The sequence below is a fragment of the Neolamprologus brichardi genome, chromosome 10, assembly GCF_056152115.1.
Source record: "Neolamprologus brichardi isolate AB-2024 chromosome 10, ASM5615211v1, whole genome shotgun sequence".
Taxonomy (NCBI): Eukaryota; Metazoa; Chordata; class Actinopteri; order Cichliformes; family Cichlidae; genus Neolamprologus; species Neolamprologus brichardi.
In genome coordinates this window covers 30484465-30510064 of record NC_142113.1, presented here as the reverse complement: position 1 = coordinate 30510064, position 25600 = coordinate 30484465, and the positions used below count along the sequence as shown (strand labels likewise).

General features: G+C 39.8%; 1 protein-coding gene across 1 annotated transcript in view; it reads left to right on the top strand.

The window, feature by feature from the left end:
• The window catches only part of LOC102785365 (polypeptide N-acetylgalactosaminyltransferase 10-like), a 133574-nt gene extending 108332 nt beyond the window's left edge, over positions 1-25242 (top strand). Inside the window, exons 9-12 of the mRNA XM_087847527.1 lie at positions 9057-9278; positions 9911-10027; positions 17290-17439; positions 19330-25242. Coding sequence (XP_087703653.1) covers positions 9057-9278; positions 9911-10027; positions 17290-17439; positions 19330-19494 — 654 coding nt within the window. The 3' untranslated portion in view covers positions 19495-25242. The remainder of the gene's footprint in view (positions 1-9056; positions 9279-9910; positions 10028-17289; positions 17440-19329) is intronic.
• The last annotated feature ends 358 nt before the right edge of the window (positions 25243-25600 follow it).

Below are 25600 nucleotides of genomic sequence, written 5' to 3'. Positions count from 1 at the left end.
TCTTCATTTAAGTCTCTCAGTGAAATGGGGGAATGATCGTTGCCATGCACACAAACATCAGCAGCCTGTGATTACTGCACTGATGGTGGCAGTTGGATACGTTTAACACATCGCTCAACCCTTCCTGGGAGGTTGCAGACGCATTAGCATTAACAACTCCTATCTGTGACTGGCCGTAAAAACCCGATTACCATCCAAAATCTACCATCTACTCAATACTGAAGGCTAGCATTACATAAAAAGAGCACTGAATTGCAAGCCGCTGTGAGTGTGATGCAGGCTTTTAGCAGCTTTTGTTTCCTTTACTTTGCTTTTCGAAAAGTTGTCACCTACACACACAGCATACAACTTAGAATTTTCTCATAATTAGCTCCCCTTTCTTTATTCCACGGCAGCTTTAACACTGTGAAACAGTATGAGAAGTGTTAAAAATGGCTTTCTGGCCTGTAGCTGAACATTATTCATTATGCATGACTCAGCCTCATTCTGACACCTGGCTCTGTTTGGCTCAGATGAATATGTAATTAATCCCTTTGGCCTCGGTTTTTGCCTTGTTGGTCTGACCATTAGCCCCACAGTGAGGCTGTATTGAATACTGATAGCAAACAAACAGGCTAGTTTTAACAGTATAAAAGTATTGACTGTACCCGGGGCTGTTATGAATCTGGTTTTTGTTGATTTCTCTACTAGTTTACAAAGAATCAAATAATAATACAGGTTTTTATTTACTGCTGACTTGCCCCATTAGACTAGATGATTAGCCCGATCTTAAGTCAAGATAACTCTGAACACCAAAGGCTCTTTTTGTACCACACAGTGATGGCTGAAGTCACGGACCAACTGTTGTATTTCCTTTTTAATTTTGATATTAGCTGATATATTGTATTTTGGCCATGACTTATTGTAAAAATGTAAATAATATAACCAAAAATCTTCATGTTTGGCTTGTATGGCTCGACTCTTCATTTATATCAGTTTATGTCAGTCTGCCCCAGGGCAGCTGTGGCTACAACTGTAGCTGCCTCCACCAGTGTGTGAATGTGAGAGTGAATGAATAGTGGAATTGTAAAGTGCTTTGAGGGCCCTGAAAAGCGCTATATAAATGCACTCCATTATTATTATTATTATTATTATTATTATTATTATTATTATCGTCATTATTATTATTATTATTATTATCATCATTATTATTATTATTATTATTATTATTATCGTCATTATTATTATTATCATTATCGTCATTATTATTATCATTATCGTCATTATTATTATTATTATTATTATCATCATCATTATTATTATTATTGTCATTATTATTATTATTATTATTATTATATCTGTTTTCAAACACACCTGATAGAAGATCTGAGAAGAAAAGATGTTGGTGTTTTTCTTGGTTTGTTTTTTAGTATTTTTTTCTCCAAATGACACAAAGCGCTGTCACACACAAACAGCACTTTAAGATTTAACTCTGTTTTGTGGACCTTAGTGATCAGTTCAGCTGTAAAAGCATAAGGTTGGTTAGCACAGTTTACAAAGTGCTCTGACATCTTAAGCTGTTATTTTTTTTGTTTTGTTTACTTTTTATTTAGGATTTTTCTTTTTTTTTAAACATTGGTGTGAAAAATAGTGACCAGTGTTTAGTAGACACTGAATAACATCATTATATAAGTAAATACTTACTGTACATGGCTGGCAAATTTGAGAGTGCCCAAGTCTCATTACTATAGCTATGTATGTGTCCACCTCCCTCCAAATGATAGCAACAATCACTGAGTGTATTTTGGATCATTTGTGTTGTCCAGACTCTTCAGCAGGGACTGGGAAAAAAACAACAACTACAAAGAACTGCTCCTGTATATTTTGTAATGGATTAGTTCTAAATTTATGAAGAAAAATTTAGAACTTGGGCGAAGAAATAAAAAAGTTCTAAATTTATGAGAATGTGTCAATTGTTTTGGAAAACATATCTTCAAATATATCCTCCAACAAAACATTCAGAGAGATGGAGCTAGATATTTATTTCTCTATATCAACTTGTCAACTTGAGCTCTAGTATGATCAGCAAAATGATGGGAAATTTCATTCAGCAGCACAAGTATAATGTTGTGTGAGGAACACAAATTATTAGATTAGTGCAGGGGCAGCAAACATAATCACGTAATCAAACAGCCCATTGCATGACTTTGCAAAGTGTGAAAACTGCCAAGGAGCATAAATTTAGATTTTTAGCTGTTTTTGGCAGTTTTACAGTCGTTTTACTAACAGATATTTCTCATTTGAGATCATATTTGGACTACCCCACCATGTAAAATGAGTTTGATAGCGCTGGATTAGAGCTTCGACTATTTCGCAAACTGCTGTGTTACAACATTCGACTTGTGCAAATCCACTCCTGCTATCCCTGCTATATAAGTTCTCCTGCAACATGCAGGAAGACAGCAGATGTCTAACAATTCATAACCCCAAAATGTTAAAGGTACATGTTTATGTCGCAATGTGACACCATAATATAAAATAACCAATCAAAACAGCAGGAGGTGGAAAAAGTTTAAGATTTTGTGTGGTAAAATTGCTGGAGGGGGGCGGGGTTGTCAATCTGATGATGTGCTCTGGCTTTGTGGGTAAATAGGGCATAAACTTAAACCACTATTGATTTCTCTTAGGTGGCTAAAATCCATTTTATTACCGACTGTGTCGTCAACAGTCCATGACTTTAGTTCCGGTGCCGGTCAATGGTGCCGGTCAATGCTCCCGTCTGCTTGGCAGCTTGACACCACCTGCTGTTGATGACACACTGTGTGTGGCTCTCACTTCAAAGCAACTGAACCAACCCCGACTGAGTAAAAAGAGTTTTCCCAGTAAAAAGCTTATCATTTTAAACATCCACCCTTTTTTTTCGTCACTTTTATCAAACTTAGGGTTGCAGGGAGGCCAGAGTCTGTCCCAGCTCCCATAGTGTGCGAGGCGGATACACCCTGGAGCAGTCACCAGTCCATCAGAGTGCCTTAACTGTTTCAGTTTTAATAGTAGAGATGTGCTGCACAAAATCCAGAATGTATATCTAGACATGCAGAACTAACTGAAGAATTCCCTTAACAGGAGTCAATAAAGACTTTGGTTTGTGTAAGGATTTAGTCATGGCTCACTAAGAGACACTTCTGCCATGCTCTAAAAATTTTTGCCTCAGGACAGAATTAAACCTTCAAGACCTTTTTTTTTTTTCTTTTCATTTATGTTGATTTTTTTTTAAGTATCATGGTGCGAGAAGCATTTCAGCAGGTACAGATAAAGAGAACAAAGGATCTCCAGACATATTTATAGAGTTTTGTGTGCGCGTATGTGTGTGCACATCAGGGAATCTCAGCCCCCTCTAAGTCCAGTCGACACACAGGAAGATAGAACCACTGAACTGCACTTCACCGAGGGAGCACAGAGCTTGAGTTTTGCTGCAGGCGATGAGCTTTGCTACAGGGATTTTATGTGTGCCTCTGTGTGTGTGTGGCTGGAAGCTTTTCTTCACTACATCTGTACCTCCGAGGGTTGGAGGATTTGTATTTATTCCTTCCTGGGAGGATTGCTGAACTTGTATTCTCATTCCTTTCACCATCCCTGCCTCCAAGGCTGGTACCATCTATACTCCCAGGCATGCGTGCACACCCCAGAGGCTGACGCCTCAAAGGCTTCAGATGGATGGATTTCGCATTGCTCAGGCTTTTATGTTTGCAACTCAAAGCAGGCTTAAAGAACCTGTGTCAGATGTTGTCTGTGCTGCCATTACTGTCGCTCATGTTTTGCATCGGATTTCTCTCCTCCTCACCTGTTTTATGCCTCTTAGTCATGAATATTAATGCTCTTATAATGAGACAAAAAAGGGTGGGGCTTTTTCTGTGAGCTTATGTCACTACATGTATAATTTAGTGGCCTAAATGTACAATAAATAATGCATTCTTTGTAGCTGATGCCTTACATTTGGGTGTTCTTGTTCATTTTAAGTTGCTCTCATTAGATCTTATAACAATCTCTGTTGAGCGACGGTTCACAGTGGAGATTGATGGAGTCTTTTACTCCTCTCTCAGATTCTCAAGACTTCTATTGTCCTGTTGCGTTGGCTGCACTTACTCCACCTACACAGAGAAGGGAAACTTTTGAGGATCCGAGTGTTCAATGTTGTACCGAGAAGTCTTGGAAGTCTTCTCGGGTGATTCCAGCTCTACTCGCATCTTGACATGTGTAGATTCTACATTGTCTCTCAAACGATTCACATAATGACCAACATCTTAAGATATGGTAGGTCAGGAAATCTCAGTGCCTTGCAGCCAGCACCATATGACAAAGTTGACATGAAATTGACGACACAGCCACTGTCGTTAGCTGCTGTTTTCAACGGGTCGTGCACATCTTGATTTTTATAACCTGGCGGGTTGTGCCAACGGTGCGTTTGCCGAGTGCACAATCGTGCCATGCACCTATCGTTCAGGCAAATAACGTAATGGATGTGGTCGTGCAATGATATTACCAGCACCACATGAAGCAACCAACACAACTCCGCTAGCAGTTAAATATCTGGAACTCTCAGTCAGCTTATAAAAACTAAAGAAGCATCTTGTTTGCCCAAACAAACTACATGGATATATTCTGTTTATTTGTTTTGTTTATGTAGCTCGCAGTAAGTCCATTTCTATTTTTTTCCTTCTTGGTTTTCGATCAGTATCTGATGGTTTAAAAAAATAAATTTGTTTTTCCTCATGATTTTAGTAATTGTAAATATTTTCAGGATGTGATCTTGTAAAAAGTCATTAAATCAGACCTTTACGTGCCTCACTTTTTCAGAAGGGCTTCTTGTTTCGTAATCCTTATTTTTATTCTCCAGGACTTCTTTGCACTAAAGTAGCTCCTAGTGATGAAATACCAAGAAAAGTCTTAAAATTATCACTTTTTCTAAGAATTTCACCTTAAGGTTGGTGTTATCGAAGTTATTCCCAAGGCATATTAGCCCTTAAATCTGGTTGGAGTGGTGACTTGGACCTTTGGGTTTCTTTAGGAGAGGAGAAAAGGTGGAGCCACAGGAGTGCATCAAAAGAAGACGTTTCCTCCCCCTCTGAGTAAAGAGGAAGAATGAATGCAGTTTGCATTTGGGTTTTTCTTTCCTGATAATTCATCTTTTCAATCTTTAGTGAATAATGTCATCAGTATATAAATATAAAATAAAAACAAGTTGAATTGACAAAGCAGTAATACTTAAGTTTGGATTCACAACATCAGCTCACATTACGCATCTTGCTCCGTTTCTTCTGTTAAAGCCAAGCCAGTCTCACAGCTGATTTCAGATTTTCTTATTTCATAAAGCTACAAAGACTGTTTCAGATCCATGTGTAATGTCATTAGAGACCTAATTAGGTGTAACAGCTTCCCAACACCAAGTATATAGAAAAAAAGAAAAGAAACAGACAGTTTTTCATCCTTTATAAAGGCACCTTGTAAATTAGCACATAATTCAGTTCAGTGTTGTATCTGCTTTCGTGACTAGAGACAAGGTACTTCGGCTTTTTCATCTCTCGCCTCCCGGGGCACGATGACAGGTCCTGTATGATGACTGGCCTCCTTTCTACTGAGCGGCTTTGATCATTTTGTCATGTCAAATCAATCAAAACTTCAAGGGTGCCAGCTCACTCCCGGTGGCTACTTGGCGGGGCCTGGCGCCTGCTGCTCAGTCAGGCCTCTTCCGGGGCGCGGAGGGCCCTCGGGCCTCCGGCCTCTGTGCCTGCGGCTCGGTTCACTCTGGCACAGCTGGCTGCCGGCGGAGCCGACGGGCACGCCGGTGCAGCCCCCTCTAGTTTCTGCCCGGTGGCTACTGGGTGACCCCTCGCCTGGGTATCCTCAGCCCTTCCCATGAAGGTGGCACGGATGCCCCTCCGGTGGTCCTCCTTGGGCTCTTGCACTCTGGGACCTCTGGATGTCTGGGGCCTGGATCTCCTCCATGCCTGCTTCATGCCCTGAGGGACAGGGCTATGGCTCTCTACATCCTCTTGCAGACCATTACATGGGGAAACCATTTGAATACAAGCGCGCCGATCCACACAGGTGTGCACACAGGTGTTCACTGTTTGTAGACTTAAATCACACCTTTCTTGGTTGCTACTTCAAAGCACATTGTGCGCTGTCTGTCCTGCGTGCTGCACAACAACATTCAATATTTAGTGTTTACTGCTGTTTACACTTAGGTAGATTAATGCGATGGTGTTGTGTATAGTATGTTGCTTTGTTTTGTTTTGTTTTTTTTGCTTGTTTTCTATTCTTTTTCTCTCAACAGGTGATCCCGGAGATATTTTTTTTTTCCCCCCTTTCTCACTGTCCCTCTCCCCTTCTGTTTTTCTTTTCCTTCCTCTTTCTTTCTCCCTTTCCTATCCCTCACTCATGTCTGTCCCGTCTGTAACAACTGAAAATAAAATAAAATAAATAATAAAAACAAAGGTCGATCAAATGGACCAATACGGCAATGCCATGATGATCCATTTGGCAAAATAAATCCATTGGGTATCCTTGTTGGTCTTCAGACAACAATTCTGACGGCTAAAGAACCAAATGGGACAGGCAAAAAAAAAAAAAAAAACTTCAAGGGTGGCAGGATGTACAAATGATGGCTTTGTTTGTTGCAGTGAAGACACGATGCCCAGAAAGGCGGGAATTTAGCTAACAGGCCAGCTAACTGTAAGACTTTAAAGCAGATTTTATTTTCTGACACAACAAATATTTTCAGACAGCAAAGGCAGAAAAAAAGGCATAGGGGAGAATATTAAATGTGCTGCACAGTATGACAAAACTAACACAGAATCTCAGATAGCTGTTCTGCAGATTACGAGTCTGGAATTAATCTAAAGGAAATTTCACCACTTTGATGATCAAACTGGTGGTTGGTTAGGGAATAGACGCATGTGTAAGTACAATTGGTCCAGTTTTTCATTAGATGACTTTGAAAAACTGAAACTTCACAAATATTTAAATTTCTAACATATTTCATGACTTTTTATCAATGCATTTATCATAAAGAAAATTCATCAGATTTCTTCACCTGTGAGCAGCTTTTGTGAAATCTTTCATGGCTCTTTTATGGAGCAAAATATATTATTGATTTACATATGGTAAGATGGTAAATATATTAGAGGGTTACCTGCACAAACAAAGCCTGGAATATCCATTAGTAACCAACTAGTAGCCACAAAGGAATGTAATGTGCATGTGGACACTTGTTGCAGCCAATAGCCCAAATTGTAATACACTGAAACAGCCACGTTATTAAGAAAAAAAAGAGAAAATATTGGCTATAAAGGCTTTAAAGACCAAAACAACTTTCTCTACCTGAAAGTTGTTGTAAAGTTAACTTAGGCGTCTTTGAAGTCAAACTCTTAGTCTCCCACGACATTTTGATGAGATGTGATGCAGGAGAATGCTCCGTTTTGTTGATGTTGGACCTCCGCCTTTGATACTGTGGACCATCATGTTCTGCTAGATAGGCTGAGACACCGGCTGGGTATATCAGGGTCTGCTTTGGAGTGGTTTGAATCTTATTTGCATGAACGATCCTTTTCTGTGGCTACCTCTAAGTACAGTTTCTCTTCTACTTTTCTTGCCTATGGTGTGCCACAAGGTTCCGTTTTGGGGCCTTTATTGTTTTTGTTGTATTTACTTCCTCTTCAGCACTTATTGAGCACTTTTAAGGACATTTCTTATCACTGCTATGCAGATGATATTCAGTTATATATCTCCTTTAAGCCCAAGATGTTTCCATGCTACAGATTTTGCATAAGTGCATAGACTCCATTAGAGGTTGGATGGCTGAAAACTTCCTTCAACTAAATGAGGAGAAGACTGAAGTCCTTGTTTGTGCTCCTAAAAGATTTACACCTAGTGTTATGGAAAACTTGGGTCCACTTGCTACATTTGGCAAACCTTCTATCAGGAACCTCGGTGTAACTTTTGACTCAGCTCTGACTTTGGACGCTCGTGTTTTCAACACGAGCAGACCAGAGATTTATCACTTGAGAAACATTGCTAAGCTGAGACCCATTGTATCGCGCTCCGAATTAGAAATTGTCATTCATGCATTTGTTTCATCTCGTCTGGATTATTGTAATTCTTTGTTTGCTTGTTTATGTAAAGCCTCTTTGGAGCATCTGCAAGTTGTTCAGAACGCTGCTGCAAAGCTTCTGACCACGTCCTCCAAGTCCTCCCATGTCACACCCCTGCTGATTCAGCTGCATTGGCTCCCTAATAAATTCAGAATCCACTTTAAGGTTTTTGACATTGACATTCGAGGCTCTGCGTGGACAAGCACCAACATATATCAGGGAACCTTTACATCCATACATTCCCAGCAGGTCCCTGAGGTCATGTGATCAGGGCTTGCTGGTTGTCCAACACACGAGGCTGAAAACAAAAGGCAACAGAGCTTTTGTAACTGTGACCCCTAGACTGTGGAATTCTCTCCCTTTGAGCCTGAGATCTGTGGACTCGGTGGTCGCTTTTAAAAACAGCTAAAAACGTATCTTTTTTAACTTGCTTTTGGTTGATTTTTGTTTTTATGTTTTAGCTTCTGTGAAGCACTTTATGATTTTTTTTTTTCTTGAAAGGTGCTATATATATATATATTTTTTTTTTTTACTTTTAACTGCATTTCCTGCATTACTTGATTGTCAACCAAAGAGGCTGCTGCCAATTCAGGCACTACATACACAAATCACTGCTGTCAGTCAGTTAGCGACAGCTTAGCAAATTGGGGTATTTGTTGGTCCAGTTCGTGCAGAACTTGATCATGTAGTTGTGTAAGAAGCAGAATTTGAAAGAAGAATTTGCTGCATATACAAAGAACTAACCTGATGGTAGCAAAGTTATTCTGTGAGCCTCGGCTTCTGCCAATAAATGAACCAACAACATTTTTCTAAATGCAGTCATTTATTTGATTGGTGTGAAAACGTGATGTCTGTTGTTCTGACAGTTAACAGTGTGAAATGTGGTCTGTAACTGTAGACTTAACTGAGAAACCATTCTGATCTCAGAACCTGAAGCGAGTAGCAGAAGTGTGGATGGACGAGTACGCCGAGTACATCTACCAGCGCAGGCCCGAGTACCGCCACCTGTCGGCAGGAGACATGACTGTGCAGAAGGAGCTGAGGAACCGGCTCAACTGCAAGAACTTCAAGTGGTTCATGAGTGAGGTGGCCTGGGATCTGCCCAAGCACTACCCACCTGTGGAGCCTCCTGCTGCTGCATGGGGAGAGGTACAGTTGCTCTTATCCTCTAATTAAAGGCAGCCTAATTGAAAGATGGAACTAGAGCTACCAAGAAATGTGTGTTAGAAAGTCATGACAGTGAGTACTTTGAATATGTAAAGTGAAGCTATTTTTTTCTCAGCTTCGTGTAGTTTAGTTTTAAAATGCCACTTTGTGTGCCAGAGGTTCAGTCTAAAGATAGTTGGTCTTGTTACTGGTGTCTTAAGCAAATTCTTCTTTTTCTCCTTTGGTATAGCAGGCCAAAAGATAAGAGTAATTACCAGCGGTTTCCTCTAAAATAACTCAAGAAGCTGTCAGAAATTCTCTCCATTTGGCTCTAATATTCCTATCTGTCTGTCATAGCAGACTGCTGTCTGGAGCTGTGGACCGGTTCCACTCAGTGCATGAATTTAATTAGAGCTTAATTGCAGTGTTCTTGCCTCCTGAAATAACCCAAACTAATGGTATAATACTACTTGAAGCTGCCTGATGATTTTTTTTGCATATTCTTTGTGATTTTGGTAGTTTAAGAAATCCTCTGATCTCTGTTGAAGATGTACAACTCTTGTTGCATGAATGACGTCTTTCTGCCGTCTTTCATGCTTATGTGACTCTGCTCTTATGTGTGTTTTTTGATGAAGATCCGTAACGTGGGTAGCAACATGTGTATGGAGAGTAAACATTTTGTGTCGGGGAGTCCTATCCGCCTGGAGAGTTGTGTGAAGGGACAAGGCGATGTGAGCTGGAGACATGGACAGGTACGGAAAAGTCACTGAAGTCAGTTATTAATCAGTGTAGCTTGAATGGAGCCTGATTAAGGTCATGTTATTAGTTCACCTTCAGCGTCTAATTATTACTCATTTAACCCAAGTTCTTCTGTATACAGGAAGAGTGATGAGAAAGAAGTCAACCTGTGTGCTCACAGTGAGCACGCCTAACACGCTCCCATTGATACAAACACTGTAGGCGGCAATAAAGAAAACCTGCAAATCCAGAGAATGAATGCGCTGACATTGTCCAGATCATCTTCATTAAATTAAAATCTCAAAATAGAATCCAGACATATCCTGAGGGGAAGCGCAAGCTGCAGCGTAACTGTGTTAGGCAAACTCGGCACAGCATCATCGCTGCCTGTGCTGCTCGCATTGGTAACCTGGAGTGTGTCTGCCATGTTGTCAGATCTTTCTACTGACCAAGCTGAACTTGCAGTACAAAGCTCAAAAGATGTGGCCTTTGCGTACAGATTTATAGACGGCAACATGGTTTGACTTTTTAACCGTTTAAAACCGGTCAGAGCGGGCACGCTCCGTTTTGCGCAACTACTTTTAAATCCCGGTAGCTCTGCAACCACGTCAGCTAGCACAATAATTTTTTTTGCATATGAAACCGGAGGAGTTGTACTTACATCTTATGCCATCAGCTTGTCCTCGGTCACAGTTTCCTTCCACATATAGCTTTGCAAAAACTGTATAAAAAGCACTTGCAGCAACAAAAACATAATATTCCAGAAACACGCTTTGCCGATCCGATCAGCTGTTCGTAACACTTCCTACGTTAGTTCGCGCTGACGTCTAATCCATCGCATGTCCGCCATGACCTGCCCGAAACCGGAAGTGACGTCATTTTCGCGGAAATGTAGTTTTTTACTATCTGGGCCTCATGAGCCTATACTGGTATTTTTAAAAGTCATGTTTGACTTTATGACTTTCTGTGTCGTTTCTGGGATGCTTAGGACTCATATTGCACTGCTGGAAATAGTTTATTTTGATGCATATGCTGCTTTTTTGCAAATTTGCATTATAATATTTATTTTTGTTTTTCCTGCAGTGTATAAAAATTGGTGTATTTAAAAAATAAAACTATGAAGACACTCAAAATAAATTTCCTGTGGTGGGAAACTTTGTGCAACTTTTTTGTATTTACAGTTTTGAAGGATAAGCCTCTTAAATTTCTCTAATTAGAAATATATGTTAAAAAAACAAAAACGATTTTCAATTTTTTGGTAGTTTATTGCCCTTTTTTGCAATTTATGTAATTACTATGCACTTAATGCAGACATATTATTAAAATTTAGGCTGTAATGGTTGTATTGATGTATAGCAACTTGAAATGCTCCCAAACATGGCTCCACAGCATGTAAAAAAATAATATAAGCTCTGGTGGACTTGGTTCTATGGTAGGTCTTAAAGGGTTAAAGACAAGCCCAAGTGGAGAAACTGCAGGTTTTGCCAATCTGTGAGTCCCAGAGGATGTTATGATTCCAAGGATTTTGCAACAGAAACGGCCTTTTTGTTTTTTGTTGCTTTTCTTTATATTTTTCTTTCCATGGGAGTTTTGGTTCATCCATCATAATGTTGTTTTTTTCCGTGTTTTTGTCCAGGTTTTTTTGTTTTGTTTTTTTTAATCAAAGACTTGAGTTCTACTTTATTTTACTTTTTTTCTTGTGGACCTGCCCTTAAATATTTCAAACCCTTGCACACACAGTTCCCTTTTTATTGTTAAAGCCTGTTTTTGAAACTTTTAACTGCCTCCTTTTTCATACATTAACTCAACATTAGGCATGCAGAAACCATACTTTGATCTTCTTTTCATACTCGGGCCAAAAGTCGTTATTTTAGAAGTTTTTAATAGTTTAATTTTCTCCATATAATTTTAATAGTTGATGTAATTACACCCTTGATTTCATCAGGATCCTGGCACGCTTTATTAAAAGAAGCTGCTCCTTAATTTTGTCATTTAGTCAGTGATGTGTTTCACTCTCCGCCCCGTACTTACTCAGAAGATTCATTATACTGTGGTCAGATTTCCCAGCATTCCCTGCATTGGGAGTTTTCTCTTTCTGTGTGTGGGCCAGTCCTTACATTGCTGAAGGTGGCAGGTGTACAGGTATGTCATCCAGGTCAGACAAAGGAGTGATTTATTATAACTGTGTCATCAGGCTGTCCAGGATGTAATAAGCATTATAGCGATCATCTATACTCCACAATGTAGATTTAAAAAGAAATCTAAAGGAAAGCGTAGTCTAGTGGTCCAAAAATGTGCCTTTCAGCTTCAAAGTTGAGCGATTTTAGGTTTTTCTTAAGGGCACATTTATGAAATCGCTTAAGTAATTGGATTTTGTCAGCTAACGAGACATAAATGTCAAAAAAATAGTGCCCGCATAGATGGAAAAGCTTCTTCATTATCTCTGCATTGTTCTAAAAGGACTCTGCACTCACACGCCACAGCGTAGATCTTAAAGCACAGCTCATAATACAAACTTAATGGATTGAATGTCCCCTTTTGTTTCCACAGCCAAAATACTGCGCCTCAGAGCTCTGACAGTTTAATTGCTTTAATCTGAAGATGCATTGTAGTTTAATTTGTGTCACAGTCTCAATCTGTATTCAGAGCCAGCACGAAATGCATTCGCTGCAGCTCACAGGTGGCCTCTCTGGCGGCTGTCCTTGTCGGGGCTTTTCGATCCTGTACAGGAGGAGTGGAGCAAATCATTCAGACAGTGTTTGGGAGCCAGAGGGGCGACAGTCGCCTGGACACAGATGGAGATTAAAAGTTTAATTTTGTATGTTTGGTTTTAAGTAAGTTTTTTTTTGTCTGGATATGTCTGGAATCCAGAAATACTTCTGCAGAAATATTAATTGTTGAATCATTTACCAAATCAAAATGAGTCATTTGCTGGTTTAAATGAAACCAAATGCAAAAATCTAATATGAGTTGTTAGCTGAGACGTTTCAATTCATTGTACATATCAAGATTTATCATAATCGTTGATTTCACGGCTAAGGCAGCTTTGATATCAGCAGATTATGATATCAATCATTCTGATGAACTCATCGACATGTAGACAAACGGATAAGGATCATAAGAAGCTGCGTTAATCCATCACTGTCACAGAAAACGAAATAAGGGTCAAGAAAAGAACAATTGATACAGCACACGTTGGTTTTTGTTTTTTAGGTTTAGAACCATGAATAAAAACTGTGGCTACGTCCACACGTACACGGGTATTTTTGAAAACGGAGATTTTCCATTTTCGTTTTAAAAAATAATCCCGTCCACACGTAAAGGCAGAAATGAAGGAAAACGCTGCTAGGAACATGCCAAAGCAGCAGGTGGCGATATATTCCTAACCGTGCAGAAATGTTGGCCAATCAGAAGTCTAGAAGCCTCGGTGGGAAAAAGTAAACAAAGCTGGGGCATAGAAGCAGAACCGAGTCGTATGTGTGGAGGGACAGTAACTGTGTGTGTATATGTAAGCATCTAAACACTGCAGAGAGAACAATTAACAGTAACAGTGTTGTAGAAATTCATTTCACCGAAACAATAACGTGGCGCATAGTGTGACGCCAAAAAAGGCGCACACCTTTGACGCTGCATTTTCTGCGTTTTCTCCGTTTTTCTCGTCCACACGTAAATGCAAAAACTGAGTTTTCAAAAATATCCACCCTGGATGGAGTTTTTAAAAATCTCCGTTTTCAGTGGCCAAAAACGCCGTTTACATGTGGACGAAAGGTGCAAACGCATAGAAAAATCTACGTTTTCAAAAATACCCGGGTACGTGTGGACGTAGCCTGTATGTAATCATGGATATCCACTCTGTATTCATAGATATAAGATAAATACAAAATTATTGAATCAAAAAAAAGTCAACCTGTGGAGAGCCACTTCACTTCCCAATACTTCCACTGTGCAGAAACTGGCTGCAGGTCATCCCAGTGTGTAGCGGTGTACAAAATAACCCTCAGTAAATAATCATCTTTACCTTCTTTTATAGCAAAAAGCTCACATTGGAATTTCCCATTTTAATGTATTTTTGGCTCATACAGCATGATAACCTGTTCAAAATGAAATAAAACAACATTTATGCCTTTTGGATTTTTCTAACTGAATGACTTTGCCAGTAAAACATAATTCTCCAATCTCACAACAACATTTGCCTCAATGCCGATTGGTCCTTTACGGATTTCCAACTGGCCGCATTCCCTTGGTGGGGCCAGTTTGCAAATAATAATGAGACACTGAAGTTCAGGTAAACCACTTTGAGGTGTGTAAGTAGCAGCTGGATGGGGAGAAAATAAAAGCAAGAGTAAGTTTCTAGATGACTCCTGCATGCTTCATGCTTCAGAATATATTCTGAAGTAGCTGAACAGTTGTATGAGTGTTTGTATACAGTCAACACTTCAATTCAATTCAATACAATTCAGTTTCTTTATTGTCCCACAAGGGGAAATTAGTTTAGCAGCAGGATAAAAATAAACAGAACAATAATATAAAATAATAATGACAATAATAGTGATAGAAAGTCCAAGGATGGTTATTTGCCATTGAGGAGACAAGATGCAGTGGGGATAAAAGAAACCTGGAGTCTTTTAGTCTTCCTCACAGGTTCTCTGAAACAGCGGCCAACAACTCAAACTCACTGTGAAGTGGACGCTTCAAACAATTAATAATAGAATGAGCCTTTCTGAGCACATTTTTATTGTAAATGGCCAAAAGTCCATCTTGCCAGCGCCCTGAAATTTTCCAAGCAGTTTTTACCAGAAGTCCCAACCGATTCTTATTCTTCACCGTCAGGTTACCAAACCAGGCAGCGATACAAAAGGACATCACAGATTCGATAAAACTTCTATAAAACAAGGACAACATCTCAGATGAGACATTAAAAGATCTCATTTTCCTTAAAAAGAAAAGTCTTTGAACTTTTTTAGTAGTGGCATCAGCATGAGATTCAAAACACAGTTTATGGTCAAGTACCACAGATAGATATTTATAACTCTCAACGATCCCAATATCAGCAGCTTTAATGATAGTAGGTGATGAGCTATCAGAGGACTTCCTAAAACCAATAATCATGTCTTTAGTTTTAGACACATTAAGCGAAAGGAAGGACTCATCACACCAATTCACAAAATCATCTACAACCTTGGCCTGACTCGTCCCCCACTAGAAGACTGACGATCACTGTGTCATCAGCAAACTTCAGGATGTTTCTGTTTGTGAAATTACTGCGACACTCATTTGTGTACAGAATGACCAGAAATGAAAAGCACACACAGTAAAATTCAGCAGCATTTTAACAATGTTTATTACTAATTTTCCCAATGGCCTGAAGGCTATTCTAATAATAAAGCAGTAAAGTGTTGTTCTCATTTCAAGTAAAATAAGGCTTCTCCTTAAAAATAATAAGAGCTTGTCTTCAAATAGTGTTTAATTTAAAATAATGAACAGGTTTAGTTGGTGTTTCCTCTTTTCTTCATTGTTCTGAACTAAATTTTCTTTAAGCCTCCTTTCCCCCACCTGTTTCTCCTCTTCAGACTTCTGCAGCTCGTCTTCTGTTTCCTGTTTTCACGTGTGCTCTGAATAAAAGATTTGACTGCTTAGAGAGTTACAAAGCACGCAGTTGGGTCTGTGTTTCCTTTGTACGTATACGTGACTATAGTAAAGACAAAGGAAAAGGCTGCACGCATTAAAATAACCTTTGCAGAGAAAGATGGAAACAGTCTGTCAAAATCTAGTAATAGGTCTGTGAAGAATGACGGGGAATCGTAATAACAAAAGGTACAATATTGCTCATCTGTCAAAAACATACCTTGCTAAGCACCTTCTTTTATCCTGTCTTCCTTCTCTCACCCCAACCGGTCGCAGCAGATGGCCCCGCCCCTCCCTGAGCCTGATTCTGCCGGAGGTTTCTTCCTGTTAAAAGGGAGTTTTTCCTTCCCACTGTCGCCAAAGTGCTTGCTCATAGGAGGTCATATGATTATTTGGGTTTTCTCTGTATCTATGAAGCGCCTTGAGGCGACTTTTGTTGTGATTTGGCGCTATATAAATAAAATTGAATTGAATTTAACTTCTATGACACCAGCAGTCCAGAGAGGAGGGTTCTTGAGTAGAGATTTGATTATATTGTGATCATAGACTGAACCTGACTCACATACACTAAAATGCACCCAGTGTAGTGTATTATATTAGGACATTTTTCTGCATGCAGACATGTTTATGGGCTGGTTGACATGAAGACAAAGGATAAACATTTTCAGTAAACGGTTAAAAAAGTATCTGCTGTGTACATAACTCTTTCATTTAGTTAGTAAATATATATATATATATATATATATATATATATATATATACATACAAAATGCAGTGTGAGTTGAAAAAATCTGCCTATTTAAGAGCTGCTCCCTTTTCACAAACGGGCACCACAGCAGGTAACTCCACGTGTTGGATTTGGCAGAGTCTTGCACCAGATGCGTTTCCTGACATTTGTGTCTCCGGCTGGAATTGAACCAGCTACCTTTCGGTCATCAGTCAGATGTGTCACCCTCACTGGATATGGGGAAAAATGGTGACTAAAATGTAGTGAACTCTCCTGTCAGTGCTGCACTGCTTCCAGTACGGCTGCTATTTTTAGATCGCTCCCTGAACGTCTGATTCACACTGAACGGACACAGACTGGCATTTGTATCGCACTTTTCTTCTCTTACTGACCATTCGGAGCTCTTTGCACTGCAAGCTAATTTCACGCTTTTAGCGCTTCACACCTACAGCCAATCAGAGAATCACAAATTAACCTAACGTGCATGTTGTTGGATTTTGGGAGGAAGCCAGAGTAACCAGGATAGAGGAGAAAAACAAAAACACAGGTTTCATACAGAAAACTCCAGAAACCAAGGTGTTCAAATCTCCTCCTGTATAAAACAGGTCAGAAGTTCCCATCAATAATCAAAGGCCACAACTATGATAAACTTTAAGATTTTTATTAAATTCAATTCAGAACTCTACAGAAAAAGCAGCTTAATAGGAAAGTGAAAGTTTCTTACAGAAGGTTATAAAAACGATTTCTCCCACATTGATATTTTAACCCCGCGTCGCTCTTTTCAAAAGTTCTGACCTACAAAACAAACGATTCATTTCAAGTCCCCAGCAAGTCCCTTCACCCTGCGCGGAGAATTTTTCATGTCGTCTAAAGATCATCGCACTTCAAAAAAGGGAAAAAATCATTACGTTATATCTCCCGCAGGTGTTTACGTTTGGCTGGAGAGAGGACATTCGGGTGGGCGACCCCATGCACACAAAAAAAGTTTGCTTCGATGCCATTTCCCACAACAGCCCCGTCACCCTGTACGACTGCCACGGCATGAAAGGCAACCAGCTGTGGCGCTACAGAAAGGTATGACAGAGATGAAGCGGAGATCAGACTCGGAGGCTTCGGCGTGGTTATGTGTCATGTTTGTGTGGTGAGCTCTCTTTCTCTGAGCCTTTTTGTTTTCCTTTTACAGTACAAAACAGCAAAATTGCAAATGTAATTGCTTCAGAATGAATGACTTCAAGAATGCTTAATCAGTTCCCAAAGCTTTGCACTTTTTAACCGAATCTACGGGGCTCATTATGTTGTTGTGCTTTTGTGCTCGGCTATTACACAGGGCCACGTTTCTATTTTGGTAACCATTGTGGGATTTAATGTAGCCACAAAGAAACATGCTGGCAGCAGTAAACAAAAGTTGAAAGCGTTACTTGCAAACATTGGTTTAAAGTGGACCTGTTATACCCATTCCCAGCTCTGTATATTCATTATTTGATTCTATTAGAATATCTTTGCATGAGTCACTGTTTAACATGAGCTGAGTTTTTGTGCAGTCTTTATCCTCCACCACAAACAAGCCATTATAGTTCCTGTCCTCCACCCTTAACCCAAGATTATTCTCATTGGCCGTCCCTCACAAACAGAAGGTTTGAACAGTCGAGATATCCCCTCTCGCTGACGTAAAACAGACGAGACATGACAATGTTGAGCATTTAGAGCAATAGCCAGGGTTCTAATAGTTTTGCAATTTTCATTAGTTTTTATTTTTATTTAGTTTTGACTTCAGATTTTCAATTTTATATCAGTTTTAATTAGTTTTTACCAATTGTTTGCTAGTTTAGTTTTTATTTTTTTTGAAAATCCTTAGTTTCAGTTTAGTTTTGATTAGTTTCAGTTATAGTTTTAGTTGTTTGCAATAATTAAGTGTAACAAAATCCCAGTTTCATCATATCAGTCATTCTGCTCATCCTTGTGTATGTTGCTATTCCAGCTACCATACTGCACCCTGGACAGGTCGCCTGTCTGTCGCAGGGCTAACACGCAGAGACAGACAACTCACATTCCCACCTATGGGTTCTTTAAATAAATAAATAAAGGCAGATTAACAACCATTGATACCAGGCAACTATAAAATGTATATCTTGGCCCCAATGAGACTATTAACTCTCGCAGCACCGGGTGTTCGTAATTTTGGTTCAAGTGAATTGATAAACTTTTTGAAGGTAATTGACTCACACAGTTGTGTAGATATCCCCGTCCTGTTGTCTCGGGATGCATCACGCTGCCTTGCCTGGGGTTAGCTTCTGTTTTCTGGGGATGAGGGTTGGGTGTGCTCCCTTACCTTCTCAAGCTAAGCTAGGTTAGCCTTCTTGTGCGAGCTTTTCAAGTGCACTTTAAGGTTTGTGGGATTTTTTTCCCCTTTAGAAATGTCCCTCATAATTTGTCTGTTTCCACTACAAGACACTTGCTTTATCCAAAACAGTCATATTCAAAGTAATCCCAAATTGGACTCTGGCGCTTTCTCCCGACTTTTCCTGACATGATTCTGCGCGTGGACGGAGCAGCGACACAGACGACTCGACTAACGTGCTGCCACCTGCTGGCATAATGAGACACAGCAAGAAAAAAAATCTGGAAACTAAACTTCATTTTCACCCTTGACTCTTGTATGACACGCACACATCAATGATAACTAAACACATTTTTGCTATAAATTCAGTTAATTTTAGTTAGTTTTGTGAACACTCATTACAGTTTTAGTTAGTTTTCCTTTTTTTGTTTTTATTTTCATTTCCGTTAACGAAAATGTTTTTTCACTTCTAGTTTTCGTTAGTTTTCGTTAGTTTTCGTTAACGATAATAACCTTGGCAATAGCTGTCAGGGAGTCATCGTTTCAAACACCGTCCATGTTTTAAATGAGCTTCCAAATAGTTTCTCTTTAACGCAGCCCGTCATCTCCCCTGTTTCTCCCTCCAGGATAAGAGTCTGTATCAACCCGTCAGCAACAGCTGTATCGACACCAGCCCGAACGAGCGGCGCGTCTTCATGAACACGTGTGACCCGTCCTCGCCCACTCAGCAGTGGCTGTTTGAGAAAACCAACGCAACCGTGCTGGAGCACTTCAATCAGGGCGCCAAGTGAAGTCCTGCAGCATCCACGAGGAAGGACTCGCGCAGAAGTGGAGCTGCTGCTGCTGCTATTGCGAACTGGGGTACTTCCCATTTGCCTCGCAATGAGGTGACAGCTGTTTCTCTTTGGGGTGCTGGGAGTGAGGCAGGGCGGGACGCGGAGGGGGTTAGTTAAACGCATTAGTGTGAGGGAAGATTGGGTTTGAGTTTGATTGATGGGATTTGTGTAAAAGTGACTCTGTGAGAGATGGGTGTGTTCTGTCGGGGTGCTGCTGTGGCAGTAGGTCTGTTTCACTTCCTGATTTTTATTAATTTTTGTTATCATCTGCCATCTCTTTATTTCTTTTGCCCGTTTCAAATCTCCCTCTCTTCCCCTGCACTGTTTCCTCTCTGGGGGTTTGTCCATCCTCTCTTTCTGCCCATCTACCTTTTATCCTCCAATCTCTCCTCCCTCGTTTCTCTCCCGGTCTGCCACTGCCTGCATGTCCGTCTCTATCTGCCTGCATGACTGCACCTTTGCCCACCTTTTTCATCCTCCCTCTCAAATATCCTTATGTCTCTCCAGCTCTGACAACCTCCCTGGGGGTAGATGAAGGGGGGGAGGGGCTCTTGCTGAGCCAAAGTCGTACTGACACCTGGGTGAAGCCAGGCAGAACCACTCTGAAAATCACCTGGTGAATTGATTCTCCTTTACAACCTTCTGTTCCCTCCCTCATCCTTCCCCTCATGTGTGTAACTCCTGGTCTGCGGGCAGAGCTGCGTTGAATGTAGTGGGTGAAAGTTGACAAAGACGGTCCAAGGAGATAAGACCTTTTGCACGTGCCTCACTTATTTGTTCCGTATTCTCTGCTTTCCTGTCTGTATTTATTGATTAGTCCTTCGCAGATTCGTCACTGTGCCACGTTCTTCTTATATTCCTCAGAGGCGAGCGCTATCCGACGCCAGGGTATGTGCAGGCCGACTCCTGCTGGGTAATGGTGCAGTCAGACTAGATTTTGCTTTCTTCGTAGACGTCCTGCATCTCTTAAAGTAGACAATAAGAATGCAGGCTGTCTGTGAGGCCTACGCAGAGATAAAAGCGACAATGGCAAACAGAAGATCCAAGGTAAGGTCATTGCACTGCAACAAGGCTCCAACAAGTGTGGAGTGGGTCCCTTTATTTGAGAAAAGCTCCTCAAAGCAGTGACCACTAAATCAGGAGGTATTTGTTCAGAATTTAGTTTTAAGGTTGCCTGGTTACTGCGGTTTGTTAGCTAAATAGCCTAAATACTACGACGACGACTCCTCATTATTCAAACTACATCTCATAGGATTTGCAGTATACAAGCAAGTGTGCTTTTTGGCTCTACGCACACAGCAAGATGTTTAAAGTTTGGGGCTCATTTGCCTGCTACATTCAACAGTGTGTACTTTGTTGGGGCTGTACCAAAAGCAAATGGAGAAAACAATATGCAATTATTATAATAATAATAATTATAATATGCACTGTAAGTTTTCCCAAGCCAAACATCTGTCTGACTGCACCATGAGAGCTTCTTTGCATTATTGTGGTGACAGTGGGAGTGGGAGTAGCTGTCACACCTCTTTGAGTTTCTCCTTTGCTTTCTGTGCGCTATTTGCCGCTTTCCACTCAGTCACTGAAGCAACCCGGTCACAGACGGCCAAGCAAGGGGTCTCGTCAAAGTGCGGAGCAGCAGGCACCACCACAAATAGACCCCTGCATGCCCGGATGGCTGGCCGTGTGACTGACAGGCTAGCTGATTCTCAGCAGGGCTGCCTGATTGGCCGGCCGCCATGCTGACACGTCACTTTAGAGTCCAGTGTGAGCGGGAGTAGAGACCAAAAGGGGAAATTATCCAGGATAGCCTCGCCAAGGTAGCGCTGGGATTGAGACTAACGTGTGTGTGTGTGAGAGGGGGGGGGTTTAAAATGCATTAAGCACTTATGGAATGATAAACTTGAATGAAATCTTAGTGCCTTGTTAGAAGAGGACTAGATGTTGCTGTGTGTATTTGCAGGAAATGTGTGTGGCCTGAAATGTCCAGATGAAAATAGGGAACAATTCCTCAATTCAGGAAGTGACTTTGCTTGGATTTTTTTTTATGCTGTAAAAGACTCCTCAAGTCTTTGAATCGACTCCTGGTGCAGGACCTTGAACGCACCACTGGCTTCGTGAACACACGTGTAACTGCTGGCTGTGAATAGAGCTAAAAAGACTGTTTTTCGTTGTTTTCCCAGCATATTTGCTCCTGCTGTCAAAAGTAAACCACAACCCTAAGAAGACCTTTTGTTGTATTGAAATCATGATATGATGCTGTGTTGTTTTCCCACTTGTTCAATCCAGAATATTATAATGACAGAGGAAATTGCTGTCTTTGTTTACCAGTGTCGCCATCCGCCTTTATAAATCCTTTTCTTCATTCTGTTTTTAATCAAATGTGCTTTCATCCTTTCTTTGATCCTGTGGTTTAGCTGATGGTGATTTTGCTTGAATCCCTGTTTGACACTATGTTTTGGGATGTTCTGGTCTGTCGCCTGCACACATTCTCTAATCCCATTTTGCGAAGCAGAACAATGTTCAGTGTGTGCCATTTTAATCATCAGATCCAGGTGTTGGGCTCTGGAAGATATTAACATGCAGTAGTAGACCAAAAGAAATGGTAATATTCACTATATATCACAATATTTCAGTATTTAAGTCAGATATTAGAAAATGTTGGGGGAAAATATATATCGAGCTCCTTGTTGTGTGCAGATTAAAACCTTTTCCAACACAAACGCAAAACGGATTTCATCGCAATCAGTGCAAACGATGATTTGTTGTTTCCAATTCTGTCTTATCACATAAATTGTTCACACAAATTCTAACCAAGAACCCATATTTAGATGGCAGAGCTGGTAGATTTGCAATGAGATTATTGAGAGGTGAAGATAAATAACTATCACAAGTGTTTTCTAACATGTTCGACTATTAAGTTGTTAAAACCTGATCTACTTTTCAAAAAACCCTTCTTGAGTTACAGTAAATGGTTCATTTACCAGCATGTAACTGTTATTTATTAGCAGCAGGTAGTCTGTTCTTGCTGTTGGTCCCTCACCACACTGTCTCCAGCGGTTTAGCAGTGTGGACTTAATTAAATATTAACTAAAATTAATCAACAAATTATTTTAATAAACCGTTGACAGACTTGCTAACTTCATACCTCATGGAGGATAACTGTGGATGTTCTAGCTCAGTGTTACATACTGTAGCAAAAGAGACAATCAACAGTTTGTGTGGTTTTCCTACCCTAACATAAAGCATCACATGTCTCTAAGGGATTTGAACAATAAAGGATAACAGCTTTTCATTCTGTGCACGTTTAAAATCCGTCTTCATCAGGTCTACTCTGTTTTAAAGAGGAACAAAAGATTTCCTTTCTCTTCTTCACGCTGACCTTCGAGCTACATGCCTGGATGCTTTGTACACTGTCAAATTGTTAAAAGATGACTTAGAATTATTGTTTCAGACCACCGAGTGAGGTTACCAGCAGATGATCCAACAGGAACAATTTGTTATCCACTGTATATCCAGATAAGATTTCTTATCTTTGACATCATGCTAGAATTGATAACGGGCTGGGCTGTTGCTGGGATTGTTTGTTTGGGTTTTTTTTCTGAAGAATTGTCAATACGAACACTCTTTGTGGAAGTTTTATAGACGGTGGGTACATAAGGCAACATTTTTGGTTTAAATGAGACTGTCAAAGTACTAAAAGTTACTTTATAGTTCTTGAGAAAGTGTACTATTCTTTAATATTTCATCTTGTTTTTCTTCTCTCACATTTATCCTGCAGAACAGTTTAGAATTGCATCTGTTTTCCTTGAGTCTGCCAAGCCCAACTGTCACATAAATCTTGGATAAAAAGAAGAAGATTATCATCATTACAGCCTTTTGGCTGTGTTGTATAGAATGAGTAAGAAAAGTGTTTCAGGTAGCTGATGTGTTAGCTTGTGCTTTTTCAAAGATGTTTTAGGCATGAAGAGCTATAGTAGTGCCAGAAAATCCCTTATTCCAATAAAACATCAGGGGCAGCAGAATCAAATGCAGTAGGACGAGCTGATTTTAGAGAAAATGTAGAACTTAGCTGTCAAATAGAATGCCATGATTAGTCAACTGGAAGGCTCGTGTTTAAACAGGTATCTGACAGTTTCCTGACAGTAAATCATGATATAATTTGACCTGGAACGTGCTAAAATGCTTTATAGAATAGCCAAAGTCCTATTTTTAAGTAACAAAATATAAAATACAAAAACACAGCAAAAGTCTTATTTAGATGTCCTAATCGTCCCTGCAGAGTAATCTTCATGTTCCCCTTGCCTCAACTGCGCAGAAAAGAACCAGAGGTCATTGCTGGTATTTAGAGTTGAGTCTTTTGGGTCTCACAACCAGAATCGTCATTAACATGACTTTTTTTTTTTTTCCTTCAGGAAAATGTTTGGTAAAGCCCCAGTCGCACAGGCCTGGGCCCACCATGATTGAGATGTTGGTGCTATCACTAATAAATCTGAGGTTAAAATAACATATTATCAGTATAACAAATTAAGCCATCTCACTACAGTGTAAACTCAGCTCTCAGTCCCTGTTGTTGAAAGAATAATCCCAAGCTTGGCATATTTGCCTCGAGGGCAGGAAGACGAGGAGCACCTTTTGTGAATTTTGTTTTGACAGTTTAGTGAGTCGTCACAAAATGACGGGAACTGCATCCTGTTCGAGCCGATAAGACGATAGCAATGATAATCAGCTGTTCTGCAGGAAAGGATGGGGGAGGAAACGAGATGATGCCAAAATGGCGTCCATGCTCTTCATCTTTACTGTGTTTTGTACAAAGTGCATTAAATTAAAAAGGAACTTAAATGGATCGGTGTCTCTGGGGAAATTTCACAGGATGTTGCCAACTCTATCCCTTCAATTATGTTTAATTGAATAAGCTTTTAAAAGTGTGGGGTTTTTTTCAATCGAAGTAATATGTACCTTTCTATTGCACATGTAAAGTTTGTTTTATTACATCAAAGCATAACTTGGGTCGAAGACTTTGAGGCACTGCTTTATTTCAGCTTTTATCCACTGTGGTAAAGTATTTAAGTAAGAAAAAACTTCCTTGCAGACACTAGGGATACGAATTTATCGATTTCACTATCACTTAACATAGATCGGTTCTCATTGGCACCGTTTTTAGAGTCGACACCATCACTAAGAAACATATCAAAGGAAAGGAATTGAACTACTGGGAACCGTTCCCTACAAGACCCGATCCTCAATTCCTGTCCCTAGCTGGCACCCATATAATGGTATAAACCACAGTTCAAGTACACAAACACTTCATATGTAATACTTTTCCACAGCTGCTGGGATAGAGCAATCGTAAATGTGCTGAAGCGTTTTATAACATTAATATCCAAATGCATTTTTAAGTTTTTTCCCACCTTCATATGTTCAGTCGAAAGTCTGTTGGGCAGAATAATCTTAATTTACAGGAGCAAATGTTTTTAATGTCAGTGGCCAACGTGGCCCATCACACAATGTTGTGTACGTGTGTGAGCTGTGATGTGTAGGGAAGTGTACATTTTGTATCTCAAAAATATCCAATATTTTTTTTCTACTGACATTGCAACTGTAAAGGTGTATTTAGGTATTTAACAAACTGTACAATTAAACTGGAATTGTATGATATTTTTTTCTGAAAATTGTAAAATAAAAAGGTTTCTATATTTGGATGAATATATCTGTGCTTCTGGAACTTCATTTAAAAAAAAAATTCTCCATAGTTGAATAAAATAGTTATCATCAAATCAGTGATCACCAGTGTTGGTCAAGTTACTTGAAAAAAGTAATCAGTAACTAATTACTGATTACTTCCCCAAAAAGTAATCCCGTTACTTTACTTATTTTCAAAAGTAATTAATTACTTAGTTACTTTTTAACAACATTATTTACAAACTGAATAGGTGATAAAGCGATAGATCTTTCAGCCCAATTCTACTTTTTCTACATAATCCATCATACAAAATGTAATCAAATGAAAAAGTCTCTTTTTAAAACTTGTTTTATTAGTTTTAATCTTTTAACTTTATGCATC